The 25,004-nt window shown below is 49.7% G+C and overlaps 1 protein-coding gene across 6 annotated transcripts; it reads right to left on the bottom strand.

Annotated features, from left to right (window-relative positions):
* Positions 1 to 13,478: 13,478 nt before the first annotated feature.
* On the bottom strand, positions 13,479 to 24,550 carry Tfap2c (transcription factor AP-2 gamma). 6 transcript variants are annotated; one of them, XM_074075017.1, is made up of 9 exons: positions 24,113 to 24,550; positions 22,970 to 23,865; positions 22,372 to 22,683; positions 20,277 to 20,762; positions 20,123 to 20,174; positions 18,697 to 18,913; positions 17,981 to 18,099; positions 15,923 to 16,067; positions 13,479 to 15,082 (listed from the first exon to the last, which is right to left on the bottom strand). In XM_074075017.1, exons 3-9 carry the CDS (start codon positions 22,417 to 22,419, stop codon positions 14,797 to 14,799), a joined length of 1,353 nt encoding a protein of 450 aa, XP_073931118.1. In that variant the 5' UTR covers positions 22,420 to 22,683; positions 22,970 to 23,865; positions 24,113 to 24,550; the 3' UTR covers positions 13,479 to 14,796. The 6 variants fall into 6 exon arrangements, with proteins under 6 accessions (XP_073931118.1, XP_073931119.1, XP_073931116.1 ...); XM_074075018.1 differs by having other exon boundaries at positions 22,970 to 23,479; XM_074075015.1 differs by having other exon boundaries at positions 22,970 to 24,550.
* Positions 24,551 to 25,004: the final 454 nt, after the last annotated feature.

The following is a 25,004-nucleotide window of genomic DNA, read 5'->3' as shown; positions in this document are numbered from 1 at the left end:
CATTTCTCCCCCATGCCCCCACCCCCTCCCTTACCACCCACTCCGCCCCTCCCTCTCCTCCCCTCACCCCCTCAATACCCAGCAGAAACTATTTTGCCCTTATTTCTAATTTTGTTGTAGAGAGAGTATAAGCAATAATAGGAAGGAACAAGGGGTTTTGCTGGTTGAGATAAGGATAGCTATACAGGGCATTGACTCACATTGATTTCCTGTGCGTGGGTGTTGCCTTCTAGGTTAATTCTTTTTGGTCTCACCTTTTCTCTAGTTCCTGGTCTCCTTCTCCTATTGGCCTCAGTTGCTTTTAAGGTATCTGCTTTAGTTTCTCTGCGTTAAGGGCAACAAATGCTAGCTAGTTTTTTAGGTGTCTTACCTATCCTCACCCCTCCCTTGTGTGCTCTCGCTTTTATCATGTGCTCAAAGTCCAATCCCCTTATTGTGTTTGCCCTTGATCTAATGTCCGCATATGAGGGAGAACATACAATTTTTGGTCTTTTGGGCCAGGCTAACCTCACTCAGAATGATGTTCTCCAATTCCATCCATTTACCAGCGAATGATAACATTTCATTCTTCTTCACGGCTGCATACAATTCCATTGTGTATAGATGCCACATTTTCTTAATCCATTCGTCAGTAGTGGGGCATCTTGGCTGTTTCCATAACTTGGCTATTGTGAATAGTGTGCTGCATATTTTTGAGATGGGGGTCTCAAGAACTATTTCCTAGGGCTGGTTTTGAACCACAGTCCTCCTAATCTCAGCCTCCCAAGTAGCTAGGGTTACAGATGTGAGCCACCAGTGCCAGGCCAAAGATTTCTTTATTGCAGAACCTATCAGAGTCTTAGAAAGGATTTCTTTTGGTGTGATGGGATAAAGTGTGGACAAGGGAGGGAGAGAAAAACATTTCCTTTTCCCCACACAGGAAATGGGAGCAAAGACTCAAAATTGTGCTCCCCATCTCCCCATCAGAGTCTTTGATGTGCCAATGAGGACTGTGAATCTCCAAAAGGGAGCTATGGGATCCCATAAGCCTTGTTCAAGGTCAGAACTGGTACCCACAAAAGGCCTTTCAGTCGCAGGCCTCTGCAGTATCATTCTATGGGAGGCTGCCACAGTTAGTTCGTATGGTCCCTGTTCTGAGCACTAGGCCTGTGTGTCTATGGACAGCACAGCAACCCTACTTCAGTGGGTGATGGACTGGAAATGCAGCCTCTGCACTGCTAAGCCAAATTACCTTTGTAAGGTCACTCCTCTCAGGTACACAGCAAGCACTCAGAAATTACTAAGCATGAGTTTCAGTAGAAGGACAAACCATCCCAGGCAGCTCATTCCTCTAAGCCTTGAAACATGGCCAGCTCTGGTTAAATAAAACGCTTAGTTCATATGTGGGAATATTACACAGCTACAAAGAAGATTAAGATTAAGGCGTTTCTTTGTAGATTGCAAGATCTTTAAGATATGCCCTTCAGCAAAAACAAAACAAAAGAAAATAAGCAAAAGCAAAGAGCGGAAGAGAACTGATGTACAGCGGGCTTCCCCCCTCAGCCCCCATGCTCTGGGTAGAGCACGAGCTCTTCCCGCAAGGGTCCCTTCTATATCAGGTCACCCAGCAGGATCAGAGCAGAAACCTTGGACCCTCCTGGACCATACAGTTCTCTAGCACTGTGCGTTTCTGTCCAGAAAAATCCCCTTGGCATGATCTTCACAATGCACCCTACCCTTACTAACTTCACCCCCACTTACTGTCATGCTAAGCAGAGGTGAATGCATTTCCAAGGGCTGCCACAGCAAATGATCACCTGCATGGTGCCTTCATCAACAGACTTTCCTCTCGGGGGTCTGGAGGCTGGAAGTCTGAGATGAAGGCGTGGGCCAGGCTGAGCTGTGCTCAGGGACAGTCCTTCCTGCCTCCTCCAACTTCCCAAGGAGCCACACTCCAGCCTCTCGTTCCATCTTCACATCGCCTGGTCAGTGGGCAGGTCTCCCTGTGTCTGCTTCTTTTCTTCCTTCCTTTCCTTTCTCTTTTTTTGTTCTTTTTTTATGGTACCAGGGCCTCATACTTGTTAAGCAATTGCTCTGCCATTTAAGCCACACTCCAGCCCGTCTATCCCTTTTATCTATCTATCTATTTATCTATCTATCTATCTATCTATCTTTTTTATTTGATGGCACTGGGGTTTGAACTCAGGGTTTCATGCTTGCAAGGTAGGCACTCTTACCTCTTGAGCCATTCTGTCAGCCCTTTATTTATTTATTTTATGTGTAGGGGACACAAGTTTGAATTCAGAGCTTCCCACTTGCAAAGCAGGTGCTCTACTGCTTGAGCCACTTCTGCACTGCATTTTGCTCTGGTTATTTTGGAGATGGGGGGTCTCATGAACTATTTGCCTGGGCTGGCCTTGAATGGAGATCCTCCTGATTTCAGCCTCCCAAGTAGCTGGGATTACAGGCTGAAGCAACTGGTGCCCAGCCATCTGTTCCTTTTTGTAAAGGTACCATCATAAGGATGGGCCCTTACCCAGGATGGTAACATCTTCAGTTCCTTAACTGACTCCATCTGCAAAGACCCTATGTCCAAATAGGGTCACACCCTGAGATTCCAGGTGTTCGGGAATCTCACCTAAACCCCTGGAGTCTGTTTACAAATAGCAACCAAAGTGGTCTTGTTGAGCATAAGTCAGTGCAAGTCCTCAAAGGCCTCCATACCCATTTGGAGCAAAGACAGAGTCCTTACAGAGGTCCCCAGACCCCACAGCCCTCCCCAGAGGAACACAGCCACAGTCCTCCCAGCTTTCCTCTGAACCATGGGCACCACTCCCCTCTGGGCCTTTGCACTTGCTGTGCTTCCTCCTACTTTATTTCCTCCAGAGCTCCCTCCCCACCTTCCCTCCTTTCACCTTCCCCAACATCAGAACAACCCATCTGACCCTTTTCATTTGTTTCCAAAGCTTCTTACTGATGTGTTCTAACAACCATTGTTTTTCCTCTTGGGTCCTCCCCAGCAGAATGCACCTCAGGAGGGCAAATCTCTGATGTGTCCCCAGCACCTAGAATGTATTGGGCATGCAACAGACATTCCTTTAAGTTCAAAGATGAGTTGAAGGGGGAGAGGGGGGTCAGGAGGGGGAAAAAGAAAAGATGAAGGAAAACAAGAATGAATTTGTGCTAAGTAATGAAATTGATGGTATGGGGGTGATCTAACCAATGTACAATTTAAGGCTTGGCATGATGAATTGCCCCTGTACAATGAACATATGCTAATTAAAATAAAAACTAAATAGATAAATGGAATTAATGGTATTCAGTAACCACAGCCTGAAGCCCCATCATTAAAGATGGCTGGGAAAAGGGGAGTGGCCCACCAACATTTGATTTTGTTTTAGTGTATTCCTTGCCATAGTGGGTTTTTTGTTTTTTGTTTTCGTTTTTTTTTTTTTTGAGGCACTGAGGTATGAACCCAGGACCTTACACTTGCTAGGCAGGTGCTCTACCCTTTGAGCCACTCTGCCAGCTTTTTTTTTTTTTTTAAATCTATCAGACTATCAAAATTGAGAATGCTGGTGGCCTGTAATCCTAGCTACTCAGGAGGCCGAGATAAGTAGGATCACAGTTCAAAACCAGCCAGGACAAAATAGTTCAAGAGATCCTATCTCGAAAAACCCATCACAAAAACGGGCTGGCAGAATGGCTCAAGGTGTAGGCCCTGAGTTCAAGCCCCAGCACCACAAAAAAAAAATTGAGAATACAAAATTATGCATATATTAATCTGCAACAGCTGTTGACCCAACCCTTGGGGGTACTGAAGAAAGCATTTCCAGGTCAATCTCTCTGTGGACCAATATGACAGTGGGATCCTCAGATGCCTTAAAAATGAGTCTCCCTCTTGGTTGGGCAGTTGCACCCTAAGATTCCCAACTTTGCCTTCAGTCTCTTGCTCACAGGGACCCAGCTGGATGCATCTCACTTTTGACAGTGTGAACAGCCCTAAGAGGTTGTGGTCCCCGACTTGGAATCACAAGGAGGCAGCCGGGACTCTTGATGACAGTAATTTCCTGAGGTTGGTTTGGAAGATTGAAGTGAAAGAACGGGTATAAAACATTTGGCCTGGACCCTGGCACATAATGGCTGCTCAATAAATTATTTGTTATTTTCTGTTAAATAACTCTCCATGACATGAAGCTCATTTACCATCTACACATTTTTTACCTCCACACCATTGGCTTAGCCAGTGACCTTGAATGTTACTCCCAGTGTTGACAGTCAATAAAGTTCTAGGGAGAGCCACCCTTGGGCTCATCCCTGTCCATCTCCTTGGCTCACATTTCCCTTTAGCCCCGCCCAGAGTATTGCTCACCCTGTCCCTGCCTTGGTGTTTCAGGCGCATCTGGAGGAAGCAGGCCTCAGAACCAATATGGAGCCCATCCTTGGCTGTGACCAGCCACAGGGACCCTGCTTAGATGACCTGGGTCTCCACTCAAAGGTGACTTCCATGGGACTTTCCTTCCCTGTGACTCTCTCCAAAGGTCTGTGTGCACACACTGGGTACATTACGGCTTTCCAACCTTGGTCTTAGTGGATATGGCTAAAACTAGACCAGGGCCTTCCAGACTTCCAGTCCCTCATCACTCCAAAGCTCCACCTGACTCAGCAACAGGTTCTGCCTTCCAAACACTTCCCAACCACTCCAACTCTTACTAGACCCATGGTGCCGGGATGGATGGTCTGTGCCTCACTGTTGGGCCACATGCCGAAGACCTCTTTGCCAAATAGGACTGAAGACTGGTAAGGAACCATCAGCATGAAACCAAGTGGAGAGGCTGGAGGCGTGGCTCAAATGGTAGAGTGCCTGCTTTGCAAGCATGAAGCCCTGAGTTCAAATCCCAGTTCTACAAGGAAGGAAGGAAGACCAAGTGGACGGAGGTTCCGAAGAACACACGTCACTGCATGTGTGCCTGTAGTATCTTTCTGCACACCTGTTGGTAATGAGACTAGTCTCTAGCCAGGGAAGCTGGGTGGCATGGGAGGGAGCTGGCCTCCTTCCCATACATCACTCTATATGTCATTTATGCTGTTTGAATTTCCTACTGTAAGCTCCAGTTTATACAGAATAACCACAGTAGTAGCAACAGGTGCTCGTGTCTTGACTTGACCTTGCTTGCTTCTCTGCACATCCCATCCTTGCATTGCCTTCTGAGAGCTGAGAGCTGAGCGCCATCTCTATATGAGCTCCGGTCCATGCCTGCCCCATCCTAGGAGCACAATGAATATCTGACGAATCAATGAAGACTGGGGACATTTTGGTGTTGCATCACCTTTCTCTTGCTGGAAGTCGGGGATCGCTAAGGCCTTACCCAGGAAATTAGGCACTTACCCCTGCATCCTATCATGTGCAGTCATCTGCCCAGCTTTTAGAGGGTTTAGAACACTGACCAGCAGCTGAGGCTCACTGCAGCCCAGTAGAGGCTGCTTTCACAGAAATCTGGAGAGGTGACCAGGGGCAGCTGATGCTAGAGAAAGTGGGCCTGGGACAGCCTGGAGCACTGGAGACTCCTGGCAAACTCTTGCCCCTGCCTGACCACAGATCCCCACCCCAACCCCCACAGAGGGGTCAAGGAGAAGAAAGAGGTAAACTGGCTGGACTGGGATGGAGACATGGGGGTTGCTGCTGTCATCATCTTGAAAGAACACTTCCCCACACAGACACATACACCTCCTACCCACCCCCGGCATGCCCCCCACCCTCCTGCAAAGGGCCTGGTCCCCTCCTGTGGGGACATGAAGAAGATAAATGACATGGAGGGGACCACACCACACCCTGCCTGGTGCCAGCTCAGTGCTCTGCAAACAGCAGGTGCTGAATTATTAATTCCTCTCTCTCAGGATTAGTAAGGTGCCTCATAAAGCCCAGGAAATCTGCAGCTGCCCTTTGGGCTGGGAGCTGCCTGCCCCACCCACTGACCTTGTCCGGGGTCACCAGCATCCTCTTCACCAGTAGCTACAGTTCATTCTGACATCCTGGTCACCTCCAGCTCGGAGTTGCTGCCCTCCCCTGCCTTCTCCCTCCCTTTCTTAGCCCCACAGTGATGTGACTGGAAGCCATCATTTTACAGAAAACTCTTAGAACACATGTAAATTTTCCAAGACCAGATCAATGCAGCTTGGAGAGCAGCCCTAAAGGCAGTGAAGGTTTTTGAGTGTGAGACTCACCTCTGACTGTCATTGATGCATTTTATTAATAATCAGTGGCCAGGGCAGTTGGAACACATCTTGCAGGCTGGGCAGCAAAGTCACAGGCAAGCAACTTAGTCACAAAGACCATGTAAAGGGGGAAAGTCCCCAGTCTCTAATTGCTGTGATGCACATAAGAGGAAGATTGGAGCCGGTGCCCAGTGCTCACGCCTGTAATACAAGCTACTCAGTAGGCAGAGATCAGGAGGATGGAGGTTTGAAGGCAGCTGGGGCAAATAGTTCTTGGGGTTCAAAGCCAGCCAGCACAAATAGTTCTTGAGACCCTATCTCAATCGGTAGAGAGCCTGCCTATCAAGTGTGAGGTTCTGAGTTCAAACTCCAGTACTGAAAAAACAAAGAGGATTGGTGTCCAAGAGAGGCTGGTGGTGGTGGAGAGATGGCAGGCAGTCCCTCAGTGCCAGGGGTCAGGAAGGTCTTCTTGAAAGAGAGGACATTTGTCTGAGGCACAAAATCCCAGGTGAAAAGAGCCCAGGAATGGAGGGAAGGCCAGCACAGCCATGAGAGAAAGAGGCCAGAGGTAACTCCTTCCTGGGTCTCTCAGGCCACGGTGGCGGAAGGGGTCAGATTTCATTCCACCTGCAATTTGGTTTTAAACAAAGCAAGTTTTAAGCGAGGAGTTGAAATGTAACTTAGCTTGTACGCATTTACCGCATTTACCGGTGCTGGGGATGGAAGCCAGGGACTTGAGTGTATAAAATGCATTCTGCCACTGAGCTGCAGTCCCAGCTGCTAACTTAGCTTTAAAAAGGTGATTCCAGCCACTGTGGAAGTAATAGGCTGGTTTAGCTGCATGGAAGTGCCTGCTGCATGACCAGTTAAGGTCACCCAAAGAGAAGGTGATGGCTAGGGAGCAGGGGAGGGAGAGAGCCGGGTGGGTTCCCTGTGTTGGTGAAGCTGCCAGGCCGGGTGAGAGACACTTTTAACACTTTGCAAGGAGCTGTAAACATACATATTGGCTTCTGGAATTTCGCAGTCTTCCTGGCTCCAGGGCATGACAGAGAGAGGGCCTCGCAAGACCTTATCTCAAAAAAATCCTTCACAGAAAGGACTGGTAGAGTGGCTCAAGGTGTAGGCCCTGAGTTCAAACCCCGGTACCGCTCCCCCACCACCACCAAAAAAAAAATAGACTGTGTGAGTTTTTTCATAGTGCAGCCTGAAGAGATCAGGAAAAAGCAAAGCAAAGAGAAGTTCTAACCTGTGATCTGAGTACGGGGCAGGGCGCTTCTGCCCCACTGACTGCACTGCCCATAAGCAGATGGCGCTGTGGTTTGGTTTGCTTTCTTTGCTTTGGTTTGTGGTACTGGGGACAGAGCCCAGGGCTCATGCATGCTAGGGAGTGTTCTACCACTGAGAGACACACCCAGCCCTTAGGGATTATTATTATTATTATTATTATTGCAATACTGGGGTTAGAACTCAGGGCCTACACCTTGAATGTAGGCTTTTTATTGTGATGGGTTTTTCCAGATAGGGTCTCATGAACTATTTGCCCGGGCTGGCTTCGAACCACGATCCTCCTGATCTCTGCTTCCTGAGTAGCTAAGATTACAGGCATGAGCTACTGCTGCCCAGCTGCTTTTTCTTTCTTTCTTGTTTGAGATGCTGCCCAGGCTGCCCTGGAACTCTTGGGCTCAAGAGATCCCTCCAGCCTCAGCCTCTTGGGCAGCTAGGATTCAGGCACATGCCTCAACACCCAGCTAGGTTTTGCATGTTTTAATGGTTGAAAAAATTTTTAAATGATAATATTTCAAGACAGGTGAAAATTACGTGAAATTCAAATTCCCATCATCCATGGATCGAGCTTTAGACATGGAGGATCCGACTGCCTTACACAGAGGGAAGGAAGTGGCACCAAGGATTCATGCTGTGTGCTGCTATTTACGGAACACTCTAGAAAATGCAAAGGAAATCAAAGCGACAGGCAGCAGGTGAGCAGCTGACTGCAGTGGTGCAGTGAGGAGGAGAGGGGTGCAAGGGAAGTTGTAGAGAGGATGCAAGGGGAGGCCACTGTAGTGGAGGCCACTGTAGCGGGGCATATCTGTAATCAACAGTTGCCCTGGCTATATAGCAAGACCATGTCTCAAAAAAAATAAAAAAGGACACAAGACAATTTTAATGATGATGAAATTTTATCAAATAATGTTTTAAATATGAAATTAATACACAGAAGTATTCATTAGACCTCCAATAAAGTTGTGATTTTTAAAAGGGAGGGGGAGAGAAATAAGTTTTTTTCTGAAAAGTGTGGGGTGAGGTGTGGAGGAACGTTCCCAGCACTTCTGGTAGCTCAGTGAGCTAGGTGAACGAATGGGCACCTGTCCAACACTATCCCTGTGAGTGTGCCATGGCAGATCGTTTCTGTCTCCTTAGGATGCTGAGGTCCTGGAGGTGAGATAATGGCTGAGTCCCTCTGGGAGATCACCCCTGTGCAACGTCCTTTGTCACTATGACACAGCTCCATGCAGCTGTCACTGTGGGATTTCTCATCACACCCTCCAAACACCCAGACTCAGGGTGGCATCACCTGGCATGGCAAGAAGGTGGTAGAAGGTTGAACCCACGTTAGTCCTTTTTGGAGTCTGCCTCCTTCATCACTGGGCTCTGCTGCCTCCAACGCTGGGAGCAAAGTGGGATTGTTTTGAGCAAGGAGCCTTACCTAAAAGTGTGAGAAGGGACAGAGGATCAAGGGGTTCACCAGGTAACAAGTGGAGGGGAAAAGGCACATGAATGAGACAGTGTCAGTCACTGTACGTTTACTGGGGTTTTTTTTTGGTGGGAAGGACAGGGGGTTGTTTGTTTGGTTTTGGCAGTGCTGAGGTTGGAACCCAGGGTTTCACAAGTGGTAGGCAAGTGCTCTACCACTGGGCTCCACCTCCAGCCTGGAACTGTGTTCAGAAAATAAGAGCCATCTACCTTGTGCTCTGTGTCACTGTATATCATAGATGTGGATTTCACAATGTCATATACTACGTACACAGTGTGAATCACATATACAATACCTACCTTATCTCACACATCATCTCTGTCACCAAGAATACATATCACTGTGTACTCATGGTGCACGGTGTCCTCATGGACGGACATTACACAGAGCTGCTCTGTATCAGTACCATGCCTAGCAGAGTAAACAATAAACAAGACCACTGTTATTGTCCTTTTATAAGGCTCCTAGAATAATTTCAAAAAATATGAATTTAAAAAGCAAAATACAAAATGGATTTCCACCATTTTTGTAAAGCAAACAAGAAAAACACATAGTGGCACTGGGGCTTGAACTCAGGACCTTCATCTTGAGCCACTCCACCAGTCCTATTTTTGTGATGGGTTTTTTTCGAGATAGGATCTCATGGGACTATTTTCCCAGGCTGGCTTTGAACCGTGGTCCTCCAGATCTCTGCCTCTTTGGTAGCTAGAATTACAAGCGTGAGCTACCAGTGCCCAGCTTCAAAAAACGTTTTTTTAAAGAAAGGAACCAAAAGTAAGTCCTCTGCTGACAGAAAGTGTGGCAGTGTGAAGAGGATGGTGACCCTGTCATTACTGCTAGGTCAAACCTGTATCTTCCCAGAAAAGGCAGCTTTCTTGGCGACCACAGCTGACCATGAGCTATGTGGGAGGAGTGTCCTTGACTGCTGTGTGACATAGTGGTGGCTTTCTTGTCCTTTCTGCAGAAAGAACTCTGCTATAGAAAGGAAGCTACAGGGACTAGCAGAGTGGCTCGGTGGTAGAGCACCTGCCTAGCAAGCATGAGGATGTGAGTTCAAACCCCAGTACCACCAAAAAGAATGAGGAAAGGAGTGTCATTCCTTAAGGCTCAGATCTCTCCTTGGAAAATGTTGAGAAGCCAGAAGTAACACCTACTTTTTTTTCAAACCTGAATACAAGGTCTCACTACATATTCCAGGCTGGCCTCAAACTCTTCTTTCTTTTCGTAGGACTGGGGTCTGAATTCAGGTTTTCACACTTGGAAAGCAAGCACTCTACCAATTGAGCCATGCCTCTGGTCCATTCTGATCTGGTTATTTGAGATGGAGTCTCACCAACTATTTGCCCAGACAGGCCTGGAACCTCAATCCCCCTGATCTCAGCCTCCCAAGTAGCTAGGATTACAGGCATGAGCCACCATGCCCAGTTGGCTTCAAATTCTTGATCCTCCTGCCTCCACCTCAAGTGTTGGGTACATGTGTCTTAAAATAAACTAATAATTTGAAAAAAAAAAAAAACTGCTGAGATAGATTTGACCTTGTAAACATTCTTGGAGTCCCTGGAACTCAATCCTTTCAACTCTGTACTCAATTTCCATGCTTTTCTTCTGCCCATCTTGCCCATCAAGATGTTATCCAAAAGGAGAAGGAAAATTACAGTGTTTATCACTGTGCCAAAAACAATCAAGCGTTCTAAACATGGGCTTTAATATAAAGTAATTCTAAAACTCACAAGGTCAAGTTTGTTTCTGTAGAAGATCAGGTTCCACGATACTGGCGGACAAAGACTCTCAAGGTGTGATATGCCTTGCATTAGAATGGACGTTGGGTGCCCTGCCAGCCTGGGTTGCCAAAGCCAGGAAGCGGCAGGTTTTAAAGGCTCCAAGTGTCACCACACCTCCCAGGAGAGTGACCTGCAGATTTCAGAGATGTAAATGAAGGCTGTGAACTGGAAGAGAAACTGAAGGCAGATTAAGAGCTGAGAAAGGTAAATCAATACCTTCCAAGAGCAACATTCACACAGGGAAGACTCTTCCAGGCATTGCAGCACCAAGTGTGGAAAGCAGGCTTCCTTCATCTCCACCGAAGGAGAAAGCCTACCCACTCAGCTCAGCTGGCTTCAGCAGACTTTGCTCAGGGTCACTGTCATGCAGGGTCAAGAGCCCCAAGCCATCAAACATACTAAAAGGAACCGCAGCCACTTCAAAGCTGTCCCCTGCTTGTGAAGACAGGCAGGTTTAACTGCCACCTCGGGACACTGCTCCATCAACCCGCAAAAGGAAAAGGCTGGAGAAGCCCCCAGGTCCTTGGGAGAAAGTGTGAGTTCTCCAGGAATGCAGCAAGGCCAACCTTCCCTGGGGACACCAGGCTATGGGCCCCAGCACTGCCAAGCCCTGAGAGAACCTTCTCTTTGTTTCTCACCCGTCCATGACTCTACCTTGTTTCGCTTTGGTTTTTAACATTCAGATCCAGGAAGTTTAGGACTCAGAGCTCAGCCTGACACTAGACCCCCAAAAAGAGAAGAATGATGGCCATTGTTATGGAGTCATTTCAAATGAGAAACAGACGGATCTTCCTCTCACCCACAACTTAAATCATACACACATGGAAGATAAGACAACCATGACCGGCTGTGGAAAACATCCTTTCTCTCTGGCCTTGTAGAAGCCCACAGGTATGCCGCCTGCATGGCAGGAGGGCGCTTACTAGGTGCCAGGTCTCCAGTGCCAGTCTCCAGCCAACAGATTCAGGGTCCTGCCAAGAAGCCCCTCATTGCGTGGAATTCTGAGAAGTGTGTGCCTTTGGAGAATGGATAGCGCTTCATTCAATGCAAGCAGAGAAAAAGGAGCCTCTTTACTGCTTCGCCCAGAGGGCCTTAATAAAAAGCAAGCCAGGTGTGAACAACCAGGTGCAGCAACAGAGCAGGGAAGGGCAGAGGGTAAAGGAGCATCCTTGCTCATAGGGCTGGGGGTGGGCAGGGATGGCTTAAAACAAAGCCCATCTGCACAGGAGAAGCAAGGACCTCCCAGCCTGATAGCAAAGGGCAGCTTTCACAAATAAACCAGAGCTTACTGAGTACAGGATACCTGGTGGTTTTGTATGGCCCCAGCTCAAGCGCATTGGGCAGAAACCCTGCTATTCTCAAGCACCAAACTCAGGAGGCCCAGCAGTCATCCCAGCAGTCCTTGCACTTCCAGTGGGAACAAGGATAAAGGGGAAGCCAGCAAGGAGCCAGGCATAAAAGCCCTGTCTATGACTCACTGCAATCCTGGGTTGACTTTGGGGCATTTCCAACACATTGTCTACAGTGCAATTTGGCACAGCAACTCCAAGCCAGGCTCTAGTCTCAAAGCAGGTTGTCAATAAGAAAACTGTCCTCCTTCTTTCGGCCCTTTGCCCTGGTGACTTCCTTCTAACACCTAATGTCTTAAGTCTTGATTGAGACATAACTGCCAACCTAAGACCTCTTTTTGCCGCTCTAAAGCAAAGCAATTGTGATCTTGACATATCAACCAGATAAATCCAACTTAATGGGAACATTCTGTGGCCAAGGACAAGCTGCCAAGAGCAAAGTATTAGGTTGGCAGTGCTTAAATTACTTAATAACATCCAATGCCAACAAGAAGTCAGGAATCGCTGAGTTTCGTAGAGAATTATGAATTAAGGATTATGAAGTCTGGAGTTGAAGCAATAGCCTTATCCAAAGTGGAAAATCCTTTTGCTCCCACTTCCCTTTGAAGCCAGGCCACACATGCCAAGCTGTAAACAGATCACTTCCTGGAGGATGTGCCAGGCCACTTCAACTTGAAGTCGAGTGCTGGCAGTGTGCATCCAAGATGCCTGAAAACATCCAGCCGGTCTATCAGCCCTGCCAGGCGCTGCCACGCCCCAGGGAGCGTGAAGACCCGTTCTCTGGTTTGCCCTGCAGGCAGCCAAAATGACTAGGATACCTTGGGGAGAGGAGCAGTGATCCTATTTCCAAAGATGGAGACTTTCCATTCCTTGCAAACACTGATATCCTTTACCTCCATCGTTTGCATTTGATTGAATGCCAACATCTCCTAAGAGCAATACCTGCGGCAAGCTCATGTCCACTCCTGGCCAGCACTCAGTACATCGATGCACCTGTTCTCACCAGGACCCTCACAAGGACACTGTTCTCAAATCATTAGTCTTAGACTGGTGCATAGCTCAGTGGTAAAGTGCATACATGCTATCTGATGTCCTGGTGTCAAACCCATCACACTCATTAAAAAAACAGAGTTGGCCTCTCTGTTAGTGTCAATCAACTGTCTGACCACATTTCCTAACACTGGGTAGAAGGATGGTACTATCTGCAGGTCAGAGACATTGATTCAGCTGTAGGCCTGGGGCAGCTAAACAACTGTACTAGGGAGAAAACCGAAACTTTACATTCCCCCGACAGCATGGCTTTCCTACCCAGTCTATCGTATTAACTAAACCGTGGTCAAGCACCATTCCACTGATCCTAGAGCCTTAAAAATCAGGTGAGAAGCAGACTTCCACGGATTCTATCGAGAATACTTTTATTATACAGGTATCATACACACAACAATTATTCGGGGAACATTTACAGGCAACGGAGTTCAATTCCAAATCTGAATTTCACCCACACGAACTGTACAGCACGCTCCTCTGAGGGTTCAGCCCCAAAGGAATGAGATGTAAAGTTATTGCTTTCTGAACAGAACTCCAATTAAGTAGAACCTGACAAACCAAGAACAAAGCCAAGTGTCCTCTTAATTCTGAATACCCTGTGTACGTAGGGATAAAATTGAAAAGGTGTTATAGATTACCCCATCACCATTAAAAGTTAATTTTAAAACTGAATCCCATGTCTCCAAAGTCGTAAGAAGTGCACCAGTATTTACAGACTCTATTAAATTATGCATAAATAAAATCTGTACACTCAACACAGTTTCTCAAAACACAGAGCCTCCACGGGGACTTGGGAGGGACAGGCAGCAGCAATGGCTTCCCGCCTACCCTTTTCAAGTTTAGTCAAAAAAAATCAAGATTTGAAATAAATATGCAAAGAAGGCTTCAGTACCTTAAAGGAACATGTCACTTCAGAGAGCCTCCCATTTAAAGAACTAAAACTTTCAAAGTTAAAAAAACAAAACAAAAAAAAGACAAGGAAAATGAAAATCAGCAGGCTTTGTTTCTACAAGTTTTCTAAAACCAGAAGGCCCCTGTTAATTGCAGGGTTCAAAGGGTGTCAATGGCACCTGTGAACTAGCTGCTAAGCCCACACAACCTTTGCCTCCCACTGGAGGATGTGATCTCTGGAGAAGCTAGATAAATACTAATTTTTAAGATAAATATTTAGTGGACATAAAAACTAGCCATTATCTTAACACTGCAAAAAATAAGTTACTGTTGATCTGAGTCACATCAATTTGACAGGTCACCAGCTAAGTGTGGTTTCTTGTTAGCGCAGGGAATTTATGCAAAAGTTCTAAATCTTGTAGCACCGCTTTTCCAAGAAAGAATGAGGTTCCCAAAAAACAAAAAACAAACAAACAAAAAAAAAACCTTAATGAGTTAAAAAAACAAATAAAAAAAAAAAAAAACCCAGTACTTGTCATCTTGGAATCGTATGTCCAATGTTAGGTACTTCCAGCCCTAGAGAAACCACAAGGAATCCAAGGGGGGTGTGGGGGGTAAGGTCCCAATTGCTGGGATGGAAGTGAGGAGGCCTTTCTGACAAGGTAGGTAAAAAACTTCCCCCAGACAGGAGGGCGTCCCGGCCTGTCCTGTCCAAGTGGAGAAAGATTCGCAGTCCTTTTTCCCTTCCTGACTCTCTGGCCCTCCGTTCACCCTCGTTTCACTTCCTGTGCTTTTCCATTTTCTCTAGCGTCTTGTTGGAGTCGGCAGGACTCTGGTCTCCGGGGTTCATGTAGGATTTGTCAATGGCGATCAGGGCTTCTTTGATGTAGTTCTGCACGGCGGACACTGCGGCACAGATGGCCTGGCTGCCAAAGCCATGTGTAATTAGGCTGAAATGAGACAAGCAGTTCTGTATGTTCGTCTCCAAGACGGGGGTGGGCCTGCTGTTCCCATTGGGTGTTCTGTCTTGGTTGAGGAGGTCTGTGAATTCTTTACACACTTGCCTGTGAAGACAGTCGGGTGACCCTGGTGAGCTTCACCTGGCTCTTCACAGGTGAAGAACACAGAGCAAATCACCTGGAGGAGGACCCCAGGAGGCACTCAGAACTGTGTGACATAAAGGAACAGTTATGGCACTTACCACCTATAACTAGCCCAGCCCTGAGCTAAGCTCCTCCGAGACCTATCTCATTTAATTTGTGCTGCAATTAGAAAAGATAACAGAATAAAGCCCCCCAACTCCCAATCAACTGGCCAAGGTCACCAGGACCATGAGGTTAGGGGTCAGTTTATTTTGATACAAATCGGTTTCAATGAATAAACCTCATCAGGAACACATCTAACTGCTCACGCTCTGTGCCCAAGCCAATGCATTGCTCTCTTGCCTCATTCCCTGAGGTGACAAGTTCTGCGTCATCTAGCAGGATTTTAAAATCAACTTACTGTCACTTTCTACACTGCTGCATTACGTAGCTTTAGAGTCACTGAATTCACCCAGAAGTCTACAAATTACCCTGATAATGCCATGTAAAAAAAACAGAAGTCCTACTATTAAGGAAGTACAAGACACACAATCTCTTTTTACTTCAAGTGACAAAGCAAATTTTTTATAAAGATCTGCAAATACAAGAATGAAAGATTGGCTTAACTTTGGGCATCAAGCAACGAGGCAGCCCCAAGACCTTCATTACTCAGCAAAATGCTTTACTTTTCCTAGCTGCACAACAAGAAGCTCCCAGGCTTGACTTTGGGAACTAAGCTCTTGCCACTTTCTTTCATGTCTCTGAGCAATGGTGACCAGGCAGGACCTCCCCCTCGAGGTCTGCAGCAGTCTGGACACTCACTGTGCTGCCAGCAACATATTCTTCCTGGAGGCCATCTCATTCCGTCCTCCAAGATGAGGTCTGGTTAAATATTCTGCTACTGGCTTGCTAGGAAATTCAGCTTCGCAGACATATGCAAAGTCCCGAGCCAGATGAACAGCTTCCCCTGGAAAAATCAGAAATGACAACAGGTTTAGGTGCTGGAAGGCTGTGGTCACCATCAGCAAACTGTCCTTTCTCTCTTTTTCTGGCACTGTCTACCAGTCACTCTGCCTTTTAAAATGAAATCATGTACAGGACAACACACTGCCAGCTGGTAGTGCTTCCAGGGTCCTGCCAGTGGGAGTTCTATCCCAGGAAAACTACAAGTGAAAGAGTGGTGGCCCCAGCTACTCAGGAGGCAGAGGTAGAAGAGGATCAAAGTCAGCAGCCAACCTGGCAATGCTAGGGAGAGACCCTATCTGAAACACTAAAAGTGGGAAAAAAAAAAAAAAAAAAGGATGGGAACATAGCAAGTGGTAGAGTCTTTGCCACCCTACGTCCTTTTCAAAGGAAGGTGCAGGTTTCAAGAATGTTTCTTTTCAAAAAAGGAAGGAGAAGCTGGGTGCAATGGTGAGTGCCTATAATTCCAGCTCTCAGAAGGCTGAGGCAGCCTGGGATATGTAGTAAGATCCAGTCAAAAGAGGGGAAGGAGGGTGAGGGCTGAGTGGTAGAGCAATCACCTAGCACGTTTGAGGCTCTAGATTGAATCCCCAGCACCGCAAAAAGAGGAAAAAAAAGTGGGGGAGGGGGGCGGGGGGGAGTTATATTGGAAACACATAAATACGTAATTAAGAACCTTGGACTGGTGGAGCAGCTCAAGCAGTACAGTGGCTGTCTAGCAAGCACGAGGCCCTGAGTTCAAACTCCAGTACCATCAAAAGAAAAAAGAGCCTTACCTACCAAGTTGGAATTCATCCCCTTGTACCAGGTTATGGGGTGGGGGGTGATATGCAGAGGGAGAAAGCCAGTGAAATCCCCTCCCAGCAGAAGTGCCTTTCTGGGCCCGGGTTATATAAGACTAAAGAGCTTTGTAAAAACCCAGATGGAGGCCAAAGCCCTGGATGGGTGCATCAGTCTGAGAGCTATTGTTTGGGCACAGTACACTCTCATTCAAGCACCCCTGGCTGGCTGGTAAGAACGCAAGCAGAACAGAGCCACACACACGTGCTCTCCACACACAGCCACCACCCTCCACGCAGGACAGCTGTTCTCACACAGCCAGTCCTTGACCTCTGAAGACCCTTGAAAAAGTAGAGGGACCCAGCCAAGTCTTCGAGTGCTACAGTCACACCATGGGGCCAGGGAAACACACTGTTCAAAAGATAGCACCAGGAGCCAGAACCCAGTGCTCACAGATGCCATGACAGAGGCAGAGCTGCAGTGTCCAACCCCACCTTCCTATGTGCAGTCGCAATGTGCTTGCTGCTCGCTTTGTTTAAAAAAAAAATTATTTACTCTTTCTTCTCCCCTTTTTAAAGGTTGTACTGTGTTCTTGGCTGCTTTCCAGGTTGGGGGAAGGGTCTCCCATTCAAGAAACTAGAATGCCACATCCAACGGTCTGAGGACTGGGGACAGGGGCTTATTCTTGGGCCGGGGGTCCCATTACTTTCTTCTTTTGATGGGAGAAAAGGAATGGTGAATTGGGCCAGTCCCATTGTATACACTGACCTTGTTCCCAATATCTATGGCTACAAAAATGCCTCCGAAACGTTAATTTTGCCCACCAGATAGAAATACCAGGTTTATAAAGACTTATGAACTGATTGGCTGCCTCCTTCAAAAATCAGTTCATTTAATAGGAAATGTGTCACCACTGCTGTGGCATGTTTCTTAGGTCAGAAAACCATTTTCTTTGTAACACTGATTCTCCCTAACAGAAAACAGAAAACAGCCACAGATATGCTAGCATATCTGACTATTGATTCGTTATAACGAAGTAACGATTCAAATTGCTTTCAGGTCTCTCTGCTTGTGACCAAGTCATTTGCTGGTTTTCCTGTGTTGAAGACTAGCAATCAAGAACACAGTGGCACCGACCTTCCACCAAAGATGTTAGGAGGGTCACGTGAGCAGCTTTCCGTCTCCCGGCCGGAAGGTTCAACCCAATCTTGTCCAATTTCTCCCGCAAAGACCGACCTCCATTTTTGGATTTGGCTCTGGAGAAGACAAACAAAACAAAAAAAGTTGGCTACCCTCAAACAAACAAACAAAAAACCCTCACACTTTGAAAATTCTAACTCTCTAAGTGCCGCTGTCAAAACTGAAATCTGTCAGACTACACACATTATTCCTATCATAATAAAAATGTTAATCTCTATAAAATTCAAAACCAAAAGCTTTCCTCATCACTCCCCCCCCCCTTTTTTAAAGAAATCACAGATCACTGCAAGTTATGCTGAAGTAGACTTCATTCCAATTTTCACTTGGAAAACTGCAGCAGAGCCCCCCCCCTCAAAAAAACTCCCTGGGGGGACAAAAACCCATGCAGCGCCCCCTTCTCAATGCAGATGCTGCCACTTGATACATGGAATCAAATCCAACCCAATGATAATTTGTTCGAGTTGTTTTAGCACTTCCTTCTGCACTTGGCACTTTCTAAAAGGGAAGAAATGTACAAAAAACTCTCGCTGAGCCAATTAGAATTCAGCGTTAGGTATAAAAGTTACATCAATGTTAAAAATACCTCCTGGCTCTTTTATATATTTGCCTTCTACTACCCAACTGCATGGCCCAGAGTTTGTGCACCCCAGTACCTTCTGAGAACACCTCCCAGTAAGGAGGCATTTAAGCATTCAGGTGGTGACAGTCGCCTCTGCACTTCAGCCACCGTCACTTTATATTTAGACGTGGAGCTAAGAAGGGACAGTCTTCCAGGGACAGAGCAGAAGACCTCGCTGGGATTCATCACAGCTCCCACCAGCTCCTTTTGACACGGAAGGCTCAGGGGGTTCTTGGTCATGGAAATGGGACCTGTGGGGGGACACCAGAGCTGGTGGTCACCAAAGGCACACCAGAGCAGGAGGAGACCTTTCCAAAACCACTAAGCAAAGCTGAAAGGGGAATCAGACACAGCTTCCCATGCTGGACTAGAGATTGCCAACAGACTTTTTTAAAGCCATATTCTTTCTTCAAAGATAATCAGATCTGAAATTCACAAGTTAACACCTTGGGAAGTTAATTAGTCAAGATCCCAAGCATGGAGTTTTTTTCAGTTCCTGGCCATCGCTGTCATCGGTTTAATTAGAACATTTTGCTTTCAGAAGCTGGCTTCGGTACTAAATAAATGCTGTTTTTTTTTTTTCCTTCTCAATCAATGAACAACTAAAAACACAGGGCACATTCAGCTCCTGGGCCAAAACCCTTCAGTGTAACTGATCACAGTAAATTAAAAAATACAAATTAATCCATGCAGCTGAGTTTACTGGGAAAGTTTATTTTCCAATTTTTCTCCAAACTATTTTCATCCAGTATTCAGGCACTTTGATTCCAAGTAACAGACCTTAACTACCTTTAATTTGGGATCACTCCACTTCCTAAACAGCCAGCTGGGTGATCCTGTCAGATGTAACAGCATTTCATGAGCCAGTCACTCAAGAGTAATCTGATTTTCTCAATCCCTTCCTCTCCTCAACACCAGCCTGGGGCGGATCACACGGCTCGGTCCTTGCTTACAGCGGTTTATCTCCTAGGCCACTTTTTCAAAACTTTTCTTTAAGGTCGGAATTAAGGACCCCTTCAAAGGTCAAGTTTGAAATGAGAAATAAAGCCAAGTAAACTCATTCAACAATTAAAATTGATATAGAACCAATCCTTCAAGTAAGGTGTGTGTGAGAGGGGAGGGGCTGGAATTAAGTCGCAGTGGGAGCACTGAAAGAGTTTCTCCAGAACTGTGAAACACCCTTCTAGCCAGAGGGTCACGTTTCCCAGAGAACCGAAGAGTTAACAAATCCGCACATAGAGACAGTTCCTTAAGAGTTACACCAAAGCGACCCTTTTCATCCAAGTCAGAAAGAAATCCCCTCTTCTCACTCCTACAAACCTAGTCTCCGTAGGTCCCCTCCACCACAGATGTCACTTGTTGGCCACCAAATTACTCCCCTCCGCTGCCAGAAGGTTGTCAACCCCCCAAATGGATACTGCGTGTAGCCAAGAAGCAAAACCTCTGTCGCTGTTGTTTACCTTTGCGAATGACAGTCTGATCGTGCAGAAGCAGGTGCTGCTCGTCGACATTCTGGGGGACAAATGACAAAGTTTCCTTTAAGTTTGGGGGACGCGCAGTATGAGGGGACACCGGAAGACAAACAGGTCCGGGAGAGAGCCTCGCGCCGCTCACCTGCACCTCCTCCATCTGGTGCGCCATGTCGTGCAGCCCCAGGTTCTCCGCCAGGCCCGCGGCGTCCAGGGCGTGCGCGTGGGGCAGCAGCAGATCGGAGCGGCGGTAGGCATCCCTGCGCCCGCTCACGGCACCCGCCTCCAGCCCGGAGAGGTGCGGCAGCAGGCCGGCCGGGCGGCCGTGGTGCGAGGGCAGGCCGGTCCCCTCCTGGCTCTGGCGGCCGGGCCAGGCCTGCTGCTGGCTGCCAGTGGGCGCCGGCTGGTGCAGAGGGTTGATGGCGGCGGCGTAAGCTTCTCCCAGGTGCGAGTAGGGATCCGCCGACTGCGAATAAGCCAGCTGCTGGTAGGGCGGTGGAAAATAGGGTGGTGGCTGGTACTCGGCGACTCCGGTATGGGAGAGGGGCGGCGCGGGGCTGTACAGATGCTGCCCGGCCGAGGAGAGGTGCGGGATGCGCGGGTTCCCATTGCTGCTCGCGTCGTGGCGATCCTGGGAGGGAAGGAGAGGAGACCCGGTTAGTACGAAACCCTGCTCTTGCGAACAGGCCAGCCTCGCCAGGAGGAGCCGCGCGCCCCACCCAGCCCGCCCCAGGTTCGAGGGCACCCAGGGGCAATGCGCCCCGGGAACCTCATTGTAAACCGCAAATCCGCAGCGGGAAGGAGAGGCTGGTTTAAGACCTAGAGGAACAAGTTCTCAACGCCCGGCAGCGAAGGCCTGGGCGCTCCGGTGCCCGAGGCACTCACAAGCTTCATGTTGGATCCCCAAGTCTGGGGCCAGGAAAGGCCAGGGCTGCGGCTGTAGCCGGCGCCCTGGGAGAAAGTCGGCATGAGGCGAACTCCGTGCAGAGCGCGCTCGCTCACCAGTCCGCACATGTTGGAGAGGCGCGGCGAAAAGCAACCAGCGGGCAAGGATAAAGCGAACGGCACGGGAAGGGCGCATCTTCCCCCGCCCCAGGGACCCTCCCTTCCACGCCCTCGGGGCAAAGACCTCCAGGCAGGTGGTGCTCCCAGCTAGTGGCAGCCACCCCACGCCGCCCGAGGGATTTGGGAGGGAGCAAGCCGCGGCCAGGGCTGAGCTCCCTGCTAGCCAGGACGGACGGAAAGGAGCTAAGAAGTGAGATCGCCCTGCCCGGCCACAGTCAGAGTTCCCACGCATCCGGGTGCGGAGAGGGAATGAAAGACCCTGAAAATTGGGCAACCTTGCCTGCGCACGTCCACTCGCCCTGCGGCGGTCCGACTTAATTCCTAAAAGATGTGTCTTCATCGGTCCCGGGGCGGGATGGAGGGGGGGGAGGGAGAGAGAGTCACAAGGGTAGCCAGGAAACGGGAGAAACAAGGGATTGTCGCCCCCTAGCGTAAGCATCGGGGCCTGCTAAGCAGGGGCAGCCCCTTGGAATCCCGGAGGCGCCGTGCGCTCTAGCGTCCCGGCAGCCCGGGCTCCCTTCTCCATGCGCTCTGGTGCTCGCCTCCCGCCGCCTGCGTCTTCTTCCTCTTCCCGCTCGCCGCCTCCCTCCCTCCTACTCTCCGAAACTCTAGCTCAACCTGTCCGACAGGCTGGAGCACTCGCGAGTGCTTAAGGCCCCATCAGGCCTCGCCCCCCCCAACACGCCCCAGCCCCCACTTCTTTTGAAAGTCAAGCTTCAGTTGTTTTCTTGCTTCCCCGAGGAGGTAGCGGGGCAGGTGACAAGCCCGCCTTGGAGGAGACTCCGCAAAGGTGTCGCCGGCAGGTAGCCTCATTTGACCCTTTGGACGGAGACTTCCTGCGAAAAGGCCACGTCTAAGGGTTGCGGACCGGGCGTTCTTCCGAGAAAACGGGAAGAAGGGCTGTTCGCTTCGTAGGAAACTGACTGGTAAGTTGTGTGGGTGGGATCTGCCATTCTCTCTTACCAGGCCTTTTCCAGGGGCCGGATATTTAGGGACAGGCCCAATACGGGAAGGGGCCCCGGAAAAAGTGGGCTAAGCAGTGTCCGGAGAACTGGGACCCCGTCCGGCCAGGAGACGAGGGCTCCTACGCACTCGTCCCCGACCTCGGTCACTGGACCCAGTTTGCCGGACTGTACTCGGGCGGGGCGGGGCTGCGCCCCTGCGCCCCAGCTCACCTCGCAGTCCTCTTCATACTTGACATTATCGGTTATTTTCCACAACATGGCGTCCGGCGTCCCCCAAAACAGCCGCCAGTTAAATCCAGGCTCCCCCCACCCCCCGAGCGGTAAATCCAAAACCGGGGTCACGGTGGCCAGGCGTCTGCCGCCGCCCCCGCCTCGCGAGGGCCTTGCTGTCCGGATCACTGGAAGCACATCGGCGGCTCCGGGAGCGTAAATGCTGCCGCCGCGGTGAGTAGAGGCCGCTGTCGTGGACCGGTGAAGCCGCGCCCGCAGTGTGTCCCGGCGATAGCCGGGGAACCGGATCGCCTTAATGAGAAGGAAATTATCATAACTCCTCCCCCGGGGCCGGCGCGAAGAGCCAAGCGCGGGCGGGGCGGCTTCCAGCCAGTCCCAGCCTAGCTCCGCCCCGCACCCCGGCCAGGCTTCGCGCCCCGCTCCACGCTGCGGGGGGCGAGAAGCGGAGTCAGTGGGCGGTACCTCGGCGACCACCGCAGACCCGCCAGGGGCCTGCGCGCCCCCACGAGCTTTCCTCTGCCACTCCCACCCCACACACACCTCAGATCTGCAGAGCTGGGAACCGGGGTCCACATACCTGAGACCCTCTCTTTTGACTCCAGGGCCTTCTTCCCACCCGCAGGTGGGAATCGCCACCCTCGGAAGGGAGGGGCGGGAGAAGGTCTCAACGCCTGGGGTTCCCTCACTCTTCTGATCCAACACGCACAAAGACAACCCACTGAGACAAGGGTTGGGCTGGGGTCGTGAAGCTGGAGTCCTGATCAACCTAAAAGTCGCCCTCTTCCCCTCTCTCTGGGCACTGAGTCGCCGTCCTGTCACCCACCCTCCTCCCTCCCCCCACATGAGGGAAGGCCTTCAGGGGGAGTCCGCCCGAGTGCACTGTTCTACTCTACCGGCCCAGAAGTCGGAACAACGGCGTGTCACCGCTGTCGCCCAAAGCCGCGTGTCCCGCTGCTGGCTGCAGCCGTGGGGGGGTAGGGGGAAGAACGGGACGGACACCAGAACTCTCCAGGCCAGACCCAGCCCTGCTGCCCTGCCAAGCGCCGGCTCCGCTGATTCGGACGGGTCACTCAGAAGCTTCAACTTGCTTTGGAAAAGAGGTGCGAGACAGTAAAAGCCGAGCGCCTGGGATGAGGAGGGGGGCGGGAGGTGGCGGGGAGCGGGGTGAAGAGATGCAGGGAGCAGGAGGTTGAGGACAGGGGCCAAGCTGAGAGAAGTGGGCACCTGTCTTCGTCCCACAGGTGAAGGCAAAACCTCCTTCCATATAACACTACCTCCATCCCAACAATTACTTGCCACCCAAAGTTAAAAACAACGTTCAGTGTTAATTTTTAAAATTTAAAGAAACGAAATTCACTGGCCCAATTATTACAGCTGACTTTTTCATTGCAAGAGGGAAGTCGTTCATTGTCTGGAGCAAAATTTGTTGGGACACCTCAACTGGCTCCGGGATTGGGGCTGGATTTAGACAGTCTGAGGGGACAGAAAGAGGGGACTATTTCGATTTGATTCCAAACACAATCTACAATCAATCCTTATCAGTACGGTATCCTCCGAGGGGGCGGACTTGTCTCTCCCCTGCTACAGAATGATGGCAACCTTACCGTCTTTCTGCTCCTCTTCTGGGCTGTGTGTGAGCATTGCTTTAGACCCAGACGGGCCTAAAATAAAGTAAGAACTAAAACAAAAATAGGTGTCTTCTAAGCGAAATGTTCCTCACCTTAGATCCAAGATGATTTTCCGGCCAGAAGTGAGAACAAAACCTGAAAGTTGAAACTACTGGGACTTTTCGGGCCAAGGATGTCTGAGACTTTTCATTAAGTACGAAGGACAGTGAGTTTAACACACACAACCCTGACTTCCAAAACGCCAGGAGGTAAAATAACTGCTAAAGCCCCGCTCCAAGAATTGGATCCGGGTGCCGCCGGCACGCTGTGTCCAGGGTTAGGAAGATGGATCGGGGTCCCTGGCTCTTTGAAGGAGGCTGACGCCTCTTTTCGGGCGACCCAGACTCCTGACCGGTGACGCTGGGCTGTCTTCCACTCTTGGCCTCGGGTTTTCCTCCAAGACCCGATCTGAGGTGCAGCTTGAAAAAGTTGCCTGGTCTGTGCCCGCAACTTTCCCTCCGGTAGTCTGGGACCAGGAGAGGGCAGGAAGGCGGTCACCTCTACCAGGGCCCTAGCCGTCCTTCCTTCCCGCGCAGCGCTCGCCTAAGCCGCCCGGAGGAACGCAAATCCCTCCCTGCTCGGGAGCGCGCTAGGGAGGCTGAGGAGCGGACAGGCACCTTGGGCCGGCGCGCCGCCTCTCCGGGAGCCCCAAGGGCCCAGAGGTTCCGGAATCCCTTGGGAAGGCCATTCATTCGCGCTGGAGCTAGCGTGCGACCCTCAATAAGGAACGCGGCTGGAACGAATCGTCTTTCCGTCTCGAGACCCTGCCCACGCGCAGCCTCGGCTTCGGGGCGGGAACCCAGGCGCGCGCCCTCGTCTGTGAAGCTCAACTTGTCACCGAGAGCAGGGAGCCCACGGCTCAGGCAATGTCAAGACAGACCTCCCTCCGAAACCGCGACACCGCGAGGGTGCGCCCCGAGGCGCGTCCCCAGTGCGCCCAGGAAG

This window comes from Castor canadensis, chromosome 5 (genome assembly GCF_047511655.1).
Source record: "Castor canadensis chromosome 5, mCasCan1.hap1v2, whole genome shotgun sequence".
In the NCBI taxonomy this organism is placed as follows: Eukaryota; Metazoa; Chordata; class Mammalia; order Rodentia; family Castoridae; genus Castor; species Castor canadensis.
Note: the sequence above shows the minus strand (reverse complement) of the source record. Positions and strands in the feature narration are given on the sequence as shown.